General features: G+C 56.4%; 1 protein-coding gene across 1 annotated transcript in view; it reads right to left on the bottom strand.

Moving 5' to 3' along the window:
- LRRC4B (leucine rich repeat containing 4B) overlaps nt 1–12,357 on the bottom strand; it is a 27,191-nt gene extending 14,834 nt beyond the window's left edge. Inside the window, exon 1 of the mRNA XM_010849731.1 lies at nt 12,055–12,357. Coding sequence (XP_010848033.1) covers nt 12,055–12,351 — 297 coding nt within the window. The 5' untranslated portion in view covers nt 12,352–12,357. The remainder of the gene's footprint in view (nt 1–12,054) is intronic.
- Nucleotides 12,358–13,372: the final 1,015 nt, after the last annotated feature.

Here is a 13,372-nt window from a genome sequence, read left to right on the forward strand (position 1 = left end):
GCCCCCCACCCCACAACCCGTGAGCCTGGCTCTGTGCTGTCACGGATGCAAACAGCGGTCAGGCCAGCCTGGGAACGTGGTCTCATCCCTGACCACCTCCCTCCCCGCCGGGGACTTTTCCCCCCGGCTCCTTCCATCCTGTAACCTCGCCTATAAATTAGGGGACTTTCCACTTCAGTAGTGGTAGATAAATGCTATTAACGTTGGGGAGGAAAAAAAAAAAACCACCGTATTCTTTTGGGATTTTTAAGAAAATAAACTGTCAAGAAATCCCTTGTTAAAAATTTAACTGTGGTTGGAGAATCATGAGACGAATTGTTCATCTGAACACCATGAAGATAAATCGCTTTTATAGGTTTTGAACGTAATGAACCGCAAACAAAAATTTAGTAAGCTTCCCGGGTTTTTTTCTCGTTAATTATTTTAGGTTCACTTTTTTCCCCCCTTGGGCTGCGTTGGGTCTTAGTTGAGGCCCTCGGGCTCAGTAGCTGGGGCACTTGAGCCTAGTTGCCCCATGGCATGCGGGATCTTAGTTTCCCAACCAGGGATCGAACTCGCACCCCTCTGTGTCGGAAGCGCAGAGTCTTAACCACTGGACTGCCAGGAAGTCCACATTCACAGGTTTTTTTTTTTTTTTCAATTGTTTCTTTTTTCCTGTATCCACTGCTTTTATGACGACTTCTCTGAGGTCAGGGACTCATGCTTCCCATTTTCAGTGCGGATTTGTCTGACTGCGAGGATGTGGCCAGAGCTGGGCAAGCGTGTGGGCTGCTGAGGGCTCTCATCTTGCTCACTGAGCGCCCCCAGGCCTAAGACTCGGCCTTCTGGGGCCCGAGTCCCCTCTGGAACATGGGGACACGGGCCCTGAGGACCGAGAACAGACACGTATCACAACAACACGGCCCAGACCAGGGGCCACCCAGAACGCAGCATCCTCTCCATCACCGCTCCCTCACTGCCAACGACAAATCCAACCAGTGTGTCCCTGCTAGGAGGTTCCAGGCCGTACCAGGCACTGCTCTAACGGGGGCTCCGAGAGGCTCCAGCGGGGCAGAGGCTGTTCCCCAGGAACCATGATGGGAGAGGGCAGCTGAAACCAACCTCTCAACGTGCTCCCTGGTCTGGCCCTCCACGGCTACATGGGGCGGCAGGGGGTGCTCAGGCCAGGGCGGGAGAGGAGACAGCCTGACATCCACGTGTCGGCTCCCCGGACAGCCACTGTGCTCAGACAGACCCCGCCCAGCCATCTTACAGGCCGACCCTGCAGCCTGGTGGATAAAGCTTTGGGGTCGATCAGGGACGTCCTGTAGAACACAGGGAGCCAAGCCTGGAGGGGAGGCGGGGGGCTTGGGGGAGAATGGACACGTGTATGTATGGCTGAGCCCCTTCGCCGTTCGCTTCTAACTACCACAACACTGTTCATCGGCTGTGTGCGTGCATACTAAGGCACCAGGCGCTCTTCCCTCATCAGACCTGCTGAGGCACTGAGTCCAGGGCCCCCAAGACCGCACAGCACACAGAGGCTCTCAGTACGTGCTGGTCCAAAGGTTAGAGACATGGAATTTCTTGGCAGCTGTAAGATGGACCATTATCCCCATTTTGCTGACGACAAAACTGAGGCTCCAGTGGGTTCCACAATGTGTCAGAGGACTCGTGAGTCAAATCTCAACAGTCCCCCACCATCCTAAGTGCCAGGGTTGCCCAAGTGAGTGGCAGAGTGGAACAGCATTCCAGAGAAAGGGAACAGCGCATGTGAAGGTGCTGAGCTAGGAGGGAGCAGGAAGGGCCAGTGTCCTGCCCAGGATGCAGGAGGCTGGAGAGGGGAGAGATGGGTGGGGGCCGAGTCCTGAAGGATTCTGCCTCCATTAGGGTGGGTACCAGAGGGAACACCGGGGCATCCGATGTTCAAAGAAGTGGACCAGCTCGCTGGCACAGGACTTGCCCCGTGAGGCCCGAGGTGTGTGGCATCATTTCCTGGGCCTGCTCACCTACACACCTGAGTCTGAGAGAGCTTTGCCGCCCCTCCCACCCCAGCCTGAGGCAGGCAGCCCACTCTCAAGGGATAAATGGGGAAGGGGCTCCACCCACATATCCACCCACTCGGAAAAACTAAATTTAAAAGCAGGCAGAGTTCTCACTCTGCGTGTGTGCTCAGTGGCTTCAGCTGTGTCCGACTCTGTGCGACCCCATGGACCCCACCAAGCTCCCCCGTCCATGGGATTCTCTAGGCAAGAATACAGGAGTGGGTTGCTATGCCCTCCTCCAAGGGATCTTCTCAACCCAGGGAGTGAACCCATACCCCTCATGACTCCTGCACTGGTGGGCTGATTCTTTACCTGCTGAGCCAGCAAGGAAGCCTGTGAGAGCCTTAACCTGGAGACAATCCAAATGCCCGTTAACAGGACTTCCCTGGTGGTCCAGTGGTTAAGAGTCTGCACTGCCAATGCAGGGGGTGTGGGTTCGATCCCTGGTCTGGGAACTAAGATCCCACATGCTGCTTGGCGTGGCCAAATGCCCATCAACAGAAATGCAAAGCGGAACTGAAGTATGTGCAATGGATAGAACATGACCCAACAATACAGAAGGAAAAGGGGAGCAGCCATGGCCACAGGAAACCCCAGGGATGCATCTCAGCAGGTTGGCGGAGCAGAAGCAGCCAGACGTGCAGGAGGGTAGCTGCCCAGAATGAGGACTCTGGGGGAGGATTCAGAGGTTTTTTATGTTCCGTTTCTTGTCCTGGTGGCATTGATGTGGCCCTTCTCTCTCTCTTTTTTAAAACGTTCACTTTTTGGCCTGCCACACAGCATGTGGGATCTTCATTCCCCGACCAGGGATCAAACCCTCACCCCATGCAGTGGAAGCAAGGAGCTTTTTTTTTTTTTTTCCCACTTATCTATTTATTTCTGGCTGCACTGGGTCTTCATTACTACATGCGGGCTCTCTCTAGCTGCAGAGAGTGGTGGTTACTCTCCGATGCAGGTACTCGGGCTTCTCTTTTTGGGACCACGGGCTCTAGGGCACTCGGGCCTCGGTAGTTGTGGCTCCCGGGCTCCAGAGCGCAGGCTCAGTAGTTGTGGCACACAGGCTTAGTTGTCCGGAGGCACGTGGGATCTTCCCAGACCAGGGATCTAACCCGTGTCCCCTGCGTTGGCAGGCAGATTCTTAGCTACTGGACCACCAGGGAAGTCCCAGCCCTTCCCTTTCTGATGATCGTTTTGAGCTGGACATTCACGTCCATGTTCTTCTTGTGTGGGTGTTACATGTCAAAATGAAAATAAGTCAGGAAGAGTCTTCCTGACTTCCAAGGCTTCCAGAGTCCTGTCTTGACAGATGCAGAAACTAAGTGTCAGAGAGGGCGACGGGAAGACCCAGGGTGCTGGGGGGTGACAGGGTGACCCAGGTTCAGGCGGTGATCCAGGGTTCTGGGGGCAACGGGAAGACCCAGGGTTCTGGGGGGCGACAGGAAGACCCAGGGTTCTGGGGGGTGACGGGATGACCCAGGGTTCTGGGGGGCGACGGGATGACCCAGGGTTCTGGGGGGCGACGGGATGACCCAGGGTTCTGGGGGGCGCTTCCAAGGGAAGGAAGGAGGAAACGAGAGTCAGGATGGAAGCTGGGGAGGTTGAGTTAGGCATGCAGTCCTGGGAGCCTGGGCATGGCCCCTGAGGCTGGCTGTCCCTTCCTGCCTCGGTGACCCAGGTTGGGGAGTCCCACCAGCCTGCCCTTGCTGACCTCCAGAGAGGGTCCTTCTGCACCCACTCTGCTCACCATTCCCTTCCTTCAAGAGCTCTGGCTGGGAAAAGTCCATCCAGTCAAAAACCCCCTGTGTTTCCTGATGCTGGTAAGGACTTGACTGCCCAGAAAATTGCAAACTGGTGCGTAACTGCAAAGCCATTTCTGGTGCTCGCCTCGGTCACGTGCCACGGTGGGTTCTTCTCTGCAACAGACTGACTTTCTTGAAACCAAAGCCTGGCTGGCAGGGCCTCACTTTTCTGGGCTGACTCCTGGGACCCGGGACAAGCTGTCGGGGTCACCACAATTTGGGTGACCTTGGACGAGCAGGGGCACAAGCTGCCCGCGCCCCTGCTCCCGCACCCATCAGATGGGCGCAATCCCACTGTTACAGGAACAAACAAGTTGGGGCAAATCTTCCACAAACTCTAGTTCTTTCTCCCTTCTCCAGGGAAAGGTGAGAAAATCCCAGTGTAGACTTTTTCCTTCGGCTCGTACAACATTTTCTACTTATTTTTTTTTTAACAGCTGTATATATTTTGGGCTCTGCCGGGTCTTGGTTGCTGCCTGGATTCTTCTCTAGTTGCTGGCAGCGGGGGCTACATTCCAGGTGCGGTGCTTGGGCTTCTCCTTGCGGTGACTTCTCTTGTTGCGGAGCACGGGCTCTAGGCAGAAGGGCTCAGTAGTTGCAGCTCCCGGGATCTAGAGCACAGGCTCAGTAGTTGTGGCGCATGGGCTTAGTTGCTCCAAGGCGTGTGGGATCTTCCCGGACCAGGGATCGAACCCGAGTCTCCTGCATGGGCAGGCGGATTCTTAACCACTGAACCACCAGGAAAGCCCTGTACTTGTTATTTTTTAAGTTCATTTTTTTCCCGGATACAAAAAGTATTAAATGCCCTCACTGTAGAAAATTTAGAGAATGAAGAAGACATCAAGAAGAAATTAAAGGGATTCCCTGGCAATCCAGTGGTTAAGACTCAGTGCTTTTACAGTTGTGAGCCCAGGGCTGCTCCCTGTTTGGGGAGCTGAGATCTCACAAGCTGCAGCATGGCCAAAAAAAAAAAAAAAACAGGCACTGTTAATACATCTGGGTGGTCCCTGGATTTTGTTTTAATTTTAAATTAAATTTTAAAGACACGCTGGACATACTACTTGCATTCTTTGAAAAGTTCAATATGATCTTCTGAGCATTTCCCAGTGTCCTTCAGTAGTCTTCGAAACTCCATTTTAAACTTTTATTAATTTATGTGGCTCTGTTGGGTCTTCAGTTCAGTTCAGTCGCTCAGTCGTGTCCGACTCTTTGCGACCCCATGGGTAGCAGCACGCCGGGCCTCCCTGTCCATCACCAGCTCCAGGAGCTCACTGTTGGGTCTTAGTTGCGCATGAAGGATCTTCTGATACGGCACATGGACTATGCAGTTGTGTGAAGGCTCTGGAGTGTGCAGGCTTTAGTAGTGGCAACGCTTGCGTTTAGTTGCTCCACTGCATATGCGATCTTAGTTCCCCGAACAGGGATCGAACCCACGTCCTCTGCCTTGCAAGGCGGATTCTTTACTGCTGGGCCACCAGGGAAGCCCCTGAAACTCCATTTTAAATCGGTGCGTGGATATTCCGTCGTTAGGATGCTCAGTGATTCACTGAACTGATGTCTGATCACCGGGAGCCCAGGCTGCTTCTGTGTTTTGGCTGTTGGGCCACCCAGCCTTCAGCACAACTCTGAGTGTCTCCTTAGGATGGAAGCGTATTTCCCAGGCAAGTGACTCCAAACACGTTGCCCAGAGGACTTCATGGTGGGCCCCCAGAGGGACCAGGGCAGCCCCCAGAAGCCTGAGCGGGTCAGCGTACTTTGTGAGGTCAAGTGCATCATGTCCTCTGAATCCCCCTGGCGTGCATTCCGAAGACATGATCCCGCCACAGCCCCCAAGGGGCTCCTGAGGGAGGGCTTGTGGTGGGGACAGCTTGAAGCTTCCTGGGGGCTGGGGGGAATGGTTGGGGGGGCCACCAAGGGAATTCTGCAGCAGTTAAAGCAACCGAGTATACACACAGAGACACACACACACACACAGAGCGACGTGGAAGGCTCTTAACCACCCAGGCCTGGTGAAAACAGTGAGACAAAGGAAGCCGTCTATAACGCAGCTTCATTTACATAAATTAACAACGCATGCACACAAAGCAACAATAAGCATTTTGCAAGAACGTACACAAGCAGAAAGATCCAGAGTAAACACACGCGGATAGTCGGCTCTGGTGGGGGTGGGGAGGGGAGCAGAGAGGGGATGAGGAGAGGAGGTCGAGGCTGTGACTGAGGGAGTGGTTCCAGGGAGGACCCCCGCCCTGCCGGCTGGGGCTGGGAAGGGGTGAGCTGGCTGAGCTCCACTCAGAGGCATGGCTTCTACCTGGAAGAGGATCCGGGGGAGCAGAGGTATCCCTGAGCCGGCCAGGGTGGGCATGCGCCCGGCCTGAGTGGCATCAGGGCTGAGGGAAGGCGAGTCCCTAGGGCTTTGCCAAAAAGCATCTCCGAGGGCCTGGCTACATGGGCACTGCGCTCCCGGTGTGGTTCTCGCCCTCGCTGGACCGCAGGCTGGGGCAAGTGGGAACGGGTAACTGGACCTGAGGGCTGCGCCCAGTTCTCAGGGCAGGGGGCTGCAGGACTGACTTGCTACAGCTCACAGAGGGTCCCCTGGGGCTGGCCTTCTATCTTCAGACAAACACCTGCTGAGCACCTAGTGTGTGCCAGGCTCTGATCTGGGTGCTGGGGAAGCAGAAGGGAGCCGGGGAAGTCCCTGCCCTCAGGGAGGTGACCATCTGGCTGGGAGCCCAGATGACAAGCAGGTGACCACGGACAATCGGGGGTGGGGGGTGGCTCTTGAATCTCCCAACCCCGGCCACCTCTAGGGGGCCAGGCCTCGGGTGTGTGCATGTGTGTTTGGGGAGGTCACAGCCTCCGACCTGACCATCCCACTTCTAGGGATTTATCCCCAAGGCAGAATCCAGAATGGTACAAAGAGCAAGCACTGAGGATGTTCACTGCAGTGTTGCTTACATCAGTTAAAACATTGGAAATAAGAAGGGACGAGTTAATCAACCCGATGCCCACGAATGGGAATCCAATATGGTGGTTAAAATACAAGTAATAGACAGAGGAGCCAGGAGGGCTACAGTCCACGGGGTCGCAGAATCGGACATGACACAAACGTACAGTAGACAAGTATCAGAATCAGGGAGAAAGATGTTCATGGTTAAACTCCTAGGTGCCCAAAGTCAGTTGCAAACCAGTATGAAATGGGGTGATTCCATTTTTCCTTTTAAAAAATAAGAGCAAAATCTCTCTTTAGAGACCTGAACCTGTCCTACGCACGGAGGGGCACGTGCTGAGCCTCTGAATGAAAAGACACCACGTGTTAATGGCAGTTACCTGTGGTTGTTGGATGACATTTGACTTTTGTCCCTGTGTTCTTACTTAGATATCTTTCCTAGTTTTCCTAAATTAATTTGTGTTTCTTCTAGAATAAATAATTTAAAACCACATTTACATAGACACAGAAAAGACCCAGGAAGGCTTTAAAATAAAATGTAAACAGTAGTTATTTATATCTAGGTGGTGGGACTAAGGGTGAGTTATTTCAGCTTTTAAAATCTGAATAATTAAAAAGCTATTTGGTAATTAAGGTGATCTCACTTCTCCTGCTATCTGCCTGTGTCCACCGAGGGTGTACAATTCCACCAAACGTTTCAAATCATCTGCTTTTGTGGACTGGACATTTCCTGACCTCAGGGAACATGCGGTTTGGGGTCAGGGGTTAGTGCTCTTCAGAGCAGGGGGTGCAAGAACCTCCAGGGGTGAGACATGAAAGTGTTAGGATTTCAAGACATGCCTGCCATTCTTGGGGACTTCCCTAGTGGTCCAGTGGTTACGACTCCAAGCTTCCACTGCAGGGGGTGTGGGTTCGATCCCTTGTCAGGGAACTAAAATCCCACATGACACATGGCTCAGCCAAAAAAAAAAAAACAGACATGCCTTCCACCCTTTAACTGGGCTTCTCAGGTGGCTGTGTGGTAAAGAATCTGCCTGCCAATGCAGGAGGTGAGGGTTCGAGCCCTGGATTGGGAAGATCCCCCTGGAGAAGGAAATGGCAACCCACTCCAGTATTCTTTCGGGGAGAATCCCATGCACAGAGGAGTCTGGCGGGCTGCAGTCCATGCTAGGGTCACAAAAGATTTGGATGTGACTGAGCACGCATGAACACCATCCTTTAACGGTAGCCATTTTTGTGTAAGCTTTATAATATATGCGATCCATGGATGCTGTAGACCTTTGCATGACTTTTGTAATTCATATATGTATAATCTGCAAGGGGTGTGAGTTACATGGTTTGGTGGCCAGTGGCCTGGGAGAGGGGGTGACAGACACGTGAGCAGGCAAGTCCAACCAAGGGATCCACTCAGACCTACAGAGTCATCCTCTCCCCCTCTTTTCCCTGATCCACTTGGCTGAAAAATTCTGTGGTCTCCACCTTCCAAACAGACCCAGCATCTGTCCGCTTCTCTCTACCACCACCACAACCAGTCCAGGAGTGTGCCAGGCCACCAACCTGTCTCTCCTGAGCTCTGCACCAGCCTCCGAACAGGCCTGCCTGACGTCACTCTTGCCTCTGGGGTCCCCACACCTTGGCCAGAGAGAAACCCAAGTCAGGGCCCATACGTCCTCTGCTCAGAGCCTCCCCTGGCTCCTGTCTCCGGCAGAGAAGAGCCAAGCGCTCACCATGACCACGCGACCCCTTTGTCCGCTCTCTGTCCTCACCCCCCCGCCCTCTTCTTGTGGCTCACTCCGCTCTGGCCACGCCAGTCTCCTGGCTGTTTTTCCTACACACCAGGCAGGCTCCACCCCAGGGCCTTTGCACCTGCTGCTCCCTGCCCAGAACGCCCCCGCAAGGCTCCCACCATCACCTCCTCCAAACATGTGCTCAAGGAATTCCCTGCCGGTTCAGCAGTTAGGACACCACGCTTCCACTGGAGGGGGCTCAGGTTCCATCCCTGGTCAGAGAACTAAGATCCCACAAGCCCTACAGCTCAGCCAAACAAAACAACTGAAAACAAACATTTGCTCAAATGTCACCTTCTCCATGAGGCCGCCCTGACCCCTGTGCCTATAAAGCTGCAGCCACCACCCCCTCACCCCAATCCAGCCTCCTTACCCACAGCCCTTAACATCTTTAACACAAAGCACATTTCCTCCTGGGCTTCCTAGGTGGTACTAGTGGTAAAGAACCGCCTGCCAATGCAGAAGACATAAGAGATGTGGGTTTGATTCCTGGGTTGAGAAGATCCCCTGGAGGAGGGCTTGGCAAGCCACTCCAGTATTTGTGCCTAGAGAATCCCATGGACAGAGGAGCCTGGCAGGCTGCAGTCCATGGCGTCGCAAAGAATCGGACATGCCTGAAGCTACTTCGCACGCACACACATTTCCTTTTAGACAGAAGCCTGGAATGCGGGTGCTAGAAGGGAGCATCTGGCTGTCGGTTTTGCTCACTGATGTGTCCCAAGTACCTACACTACAGCCTCCCCCGTGGAAGATGACCAGGTGATAGTCAATGATGGAAGCGTTAAGGGGGAAGGCCAGGGATGTTGAGGGGCTGTGGATCCAGAGGGAAGGCTCGCCTGGGGGACCTCAGGGCCCAAAGAGAGGCATGTTCAGGCGAGGGGATGGTCTGAGCAGCCTCTCAGGGCTGGGAGAGTGACCGGTTGTTGCAGAAGAGCCTGGACTCTTTCCAGAGACCAGGGGGTTCTGGAGCATTTTAGGCAGAGGACTCCAAGACTGTGGCCACCTGATTCGGAGAGCCGACTCACTAGAAAAGACCCTGATGCTGGGAAAGACTTGAAGGTGGAAGGAGAAGGGGATGACAGAAGATGAGATGGTTGGATGGCATCACCGCCTCCATGGACATGAGTTTGAGCATGCTCCGGGAGCTAGTGATGGCCAGGGAGGCCTGGCGTGCTGAAGTCCACAGGGTTGCAGAGAGTCAGATACGACTCAGCAACTGAACAGCAGGCAGAGGGCACTGCCAGGCCTGCGTGGAGGCTGCTGGGAGGATGGGCGGGGTGTGCGGAGTTAGCAGCTGGCAAGGCTGGGGCATGGTGCTGCTCGGTGGCTGTCCTAGGTCAGTGCCCTGTGCGGGGTGGGGGTGGGGGCACCTGGGTGGGGACACGCCCTCAGCAGCTGCTGGAGGGGTGGAATTTTTCATCGAGCTCCCCATGGCAATCTGCTCCCACCACGGGGAGGCCTCTGTGGCGTGTACTCCGTGGCTCCATCACAGACAGGATCCCTGACGTGCTCACCTCCCCACTTCAGGCTCCCAGTTCCCAGCTCCCCCAGCCTGCCATCAGTCGACTGTGCCTTCCTTCCCTCCTGGAGTGGAAGCCGCCCAGGGAGAGGGAAGGGCCTGGCAGCATCGGTGCGCCATCACAGGGGTGCCGGAGGACAGGGCAAGGGGGCAAGGGGAACAAGGGCGAGAATGGAGGACCCACTTAAGGGAGAGCTGGACAGAGCGGCTGAGACTGAAGCTGGACTCCAAGATCAGGAGCGGGAAAGGGAATCTCTTGGGGGAGGCGGCTGGGGAGGCGGCCTGGAGCCTGGGGGGTCACAGTCCTGCAGGAGCGGGGCTGGGCGACGGGGGGGTAGGACATAGTCCTGTGGGAGCAGGGCTGGGTGACGGCCGACTCTGGTGTCGGGGTTTCTATCCCCACAGCCACCCAGGAAGCGACAGCCTGGCCTTTGGCATTTCTCTTGACACTGACCACCCCACCACCGCACCAAGAGTTCCGCTCTCTGGCCCCACACATGGGGCCCCAGTCCTCACATGGTCAGATGGGGGTGGTCCCTGACCCCCTCCCCTTCCTGGGGTCAGGCCAGGAGGTGCAGTGGGGAGCAGATGTTTAGCTCAGACTCCTCTTCTCTCATGGCTCTACAGGCTGGGATAGAAGAGGCCTGCATGGGGACAGAGGATTGACCAAAGGCCTTTGAAAGAGAGGGTCTCTGACTTCCCGGGCGGTCCAGGAGTTAAGACTCCGTACTCCCAACACAGGGGGCGTGGGTTTGATCCCTGGTTGGGGAAGGTCCTGCCTGCCCTGCCGCAGGGCAAAGCCAAAAACAAACCAACCAAGCCCAGTGGTTCTCAGGGCTTCCCTGGTGGTCCAGGGGTTAAGACTTTGCCTTCCAACACAGGAGGTACAGTTTGTTCCATGGGTGAGGAGATCCCACATGCCTCATGGCCAAAAAAACAAAAAACACCCACACAATCCCTCCCCCGCCGTGGTTCTCAACCAAAGGGGATTCCCTCCGTCCCCCAGGGATGTCTGACATCTGGAGACATGGTTGGGACGGGGCGGGGAGGGTGGGATGCTACCAGCTTCTGGTGCTCAGGGATGCCACTCCACATTCTACAGCCCATAGGATGCCCCGCTCCAAGCAACGATGACTCCCCCAACCAAGGATGATCCCCCACAACCAAGGATGACTCCCCCAACCAAGGATGACTCCCCAACCAAGGAAGACTTCCCCCAACCAAGAATGACTTCCCCCAACCAAGAATGACTTCCCCCAACCAAGGATGACTCCCCTAACCAAGGATGAACCCCTAACCAAGGATGATCCAGCCCCAGAGTCAACAGAGCAGAGAAGGAGATACCCTGCTTCAAAACAGCGCAGCTCTGCCCCCAAAGCGTCCTGGGTGGCCTGTCTTAACCACAATAATAATCGGATGGCACCTGCCCCATTCCAGCACGAGCCAGCACCTGGGAACGCTTGGCTCTCGTAAAGACTCCCTGGGCCCGGGAGCCCTGAACCATAAGCGAATGAGTGCTACCCGTGCCAGAGCAAGTCTACACCCTTGACAAGTATGAAGTCCAGCAGCCCTCGCACCCGCCCTGCGGGCAGAGCTCTTATCATCCCCATTTCCCAGATGGAAAAACTGAGGCCCAGCGTCATGTGACCAGTGCCCCAGGCGGCGGGCGCAGCAGTGCAGATGGCATGGGGGGCCTCAGCGAAGGGTCACCCTCAGCACGACCTGTGGCTCCCGTGCTGTGGGAGGCAGGCAGGCGGTCCTGCCGCAGCAGCCCAGACACATGGAGGAGCCTCATGCTGAGAAAACCTAAGACACAGCCTCGGCTCAAGGGACGAGGATGCACATGGCGTCCGAGAAGTGCCCAAGGGACGGAAGGATGGGCTCGAAGAGCTGGTGGCTCAGGGAGGAGGGACCAGCCGCCCGGCCACCACGCACGCCCCTGCCCCAGGGCCCCCACGATGGCAGCAGCCTGGCTCACCTGGATGCCGTTCTCCTGCAGGTTCAGGTACCGCGTGTTGACAGGGATGCTGGCCGGAACTTCGGCCAGCTCTCTCCTGGTGCAGATCACCCGACTGGCCTGGTTGCTGCAGGAGCAGGCCGCGGGGCAGGAGGTGGCCGGCGGGGCGCCCCCTCCGGCAGCGGATGTCACGGCCATGCCGCCCCCGCCGGCCCCCAGGGGCGGGGAGAAGAGCCAGAGGAACAGCAGGGCCCCATGGGGCCAGGACATCCTACCGGGCGGCAGTGGGGGGCACAGGGAGCCGCGGGCGCGCGCCATCCTCAATGTTCATGCTCCGCCTGGGCGCCGGGGGGCTGTGGTATGGGGGAAGAAAAGAAGAGGCTCAGTGAGGGAAGGGACTGCCCCCTCCAGAAGCCCAGCTCCTCCCCTGAGTCCAGACAGCTTTCTGCTGCCACTGCCACACAAGGCTCAGGACCCAAGGGGGCGAGGCCACCCCAGGTCCCAGGTGATGAGGGCCCAACAGGCCGAGGGAGGCAGACAGCAGGGGCTGGCCCTCAGCTCACCATCTCCGTGCTGGGAAGACTTTATGCCCATTTCCCAGAACAGAAAACTGAGTCTAGGGGGGAGAGGATGTGCCGACAGGTGGAGACAGCAGCCCAGGTTAAAAACTTGGCTCCTTGTGTGATTTCACAAAGGGATATCAATAGGTGGAGATGGAGTGACAGACAGATGAGACACAAGTGACAGGCAAAGGTGATGAGCCAAGCTGAGAAAGTCAGAGTTGGGATCTGGCGCCCGACTCGGCATCCACCAGAGTCCCCTCGCCACCTGCACGCGCCTCTGGATGCCCCCTCACCCCACTTCTCCTTCCAGGGAGTGCTTGCAGAGGCCAGGTTTCCCAGGGACCCGGACACCTCACCCACCATCACACACGGGGCTCCTGTCTCCCTTGCCCCTCCAGGCAGCAGTTGGAAAGATTGAAGTTAGACTCAAAGGGGGACCTTGAAGGAGAAGGTGAGGTGCCAGGCAAGGCAAGTGCAGAAGGGCCAGGTGTGGGCAGGTGAGGCTGGGAGGAAGCCCGCGGGGAGGCAGGGGACTGGCGGCGATGACAGGGGAGAGGTGGCCCAGGGTGGCAGGCGCTGGAGGCCACGATGGCGGCTGGTGGGTCTGTGCCAGTGGCTGCCGCAGGATGAGGCTGAGCCGCTGCTGGGGTAGGGGCTGGGTGACTGGGGACTCCCACCCGGAGCTCTGGGAGGGGAGGGGGCGGCGTGGGGTCAGGTCCTCTCACCCCCATCTCCATAGGAGGAGAGACGGGCTAGAGGGAGATGGGCTAGTCATG

This window comes from Bison bison, unplaced genomic scaffold, assembly GCF_000754665.1.
Source record: "Bison bison bison isolate TAMUID 2011002044 unplaced genomic scaffold, Bison_UMD1.0 scf7180017864285, whole genome shotgun sequence".
Lineage (NCBI taxonomy): Eukaryota > Metazoa > Chordata > Mammalia > Artiodactyla > Bovidae > Bison > Bison bison.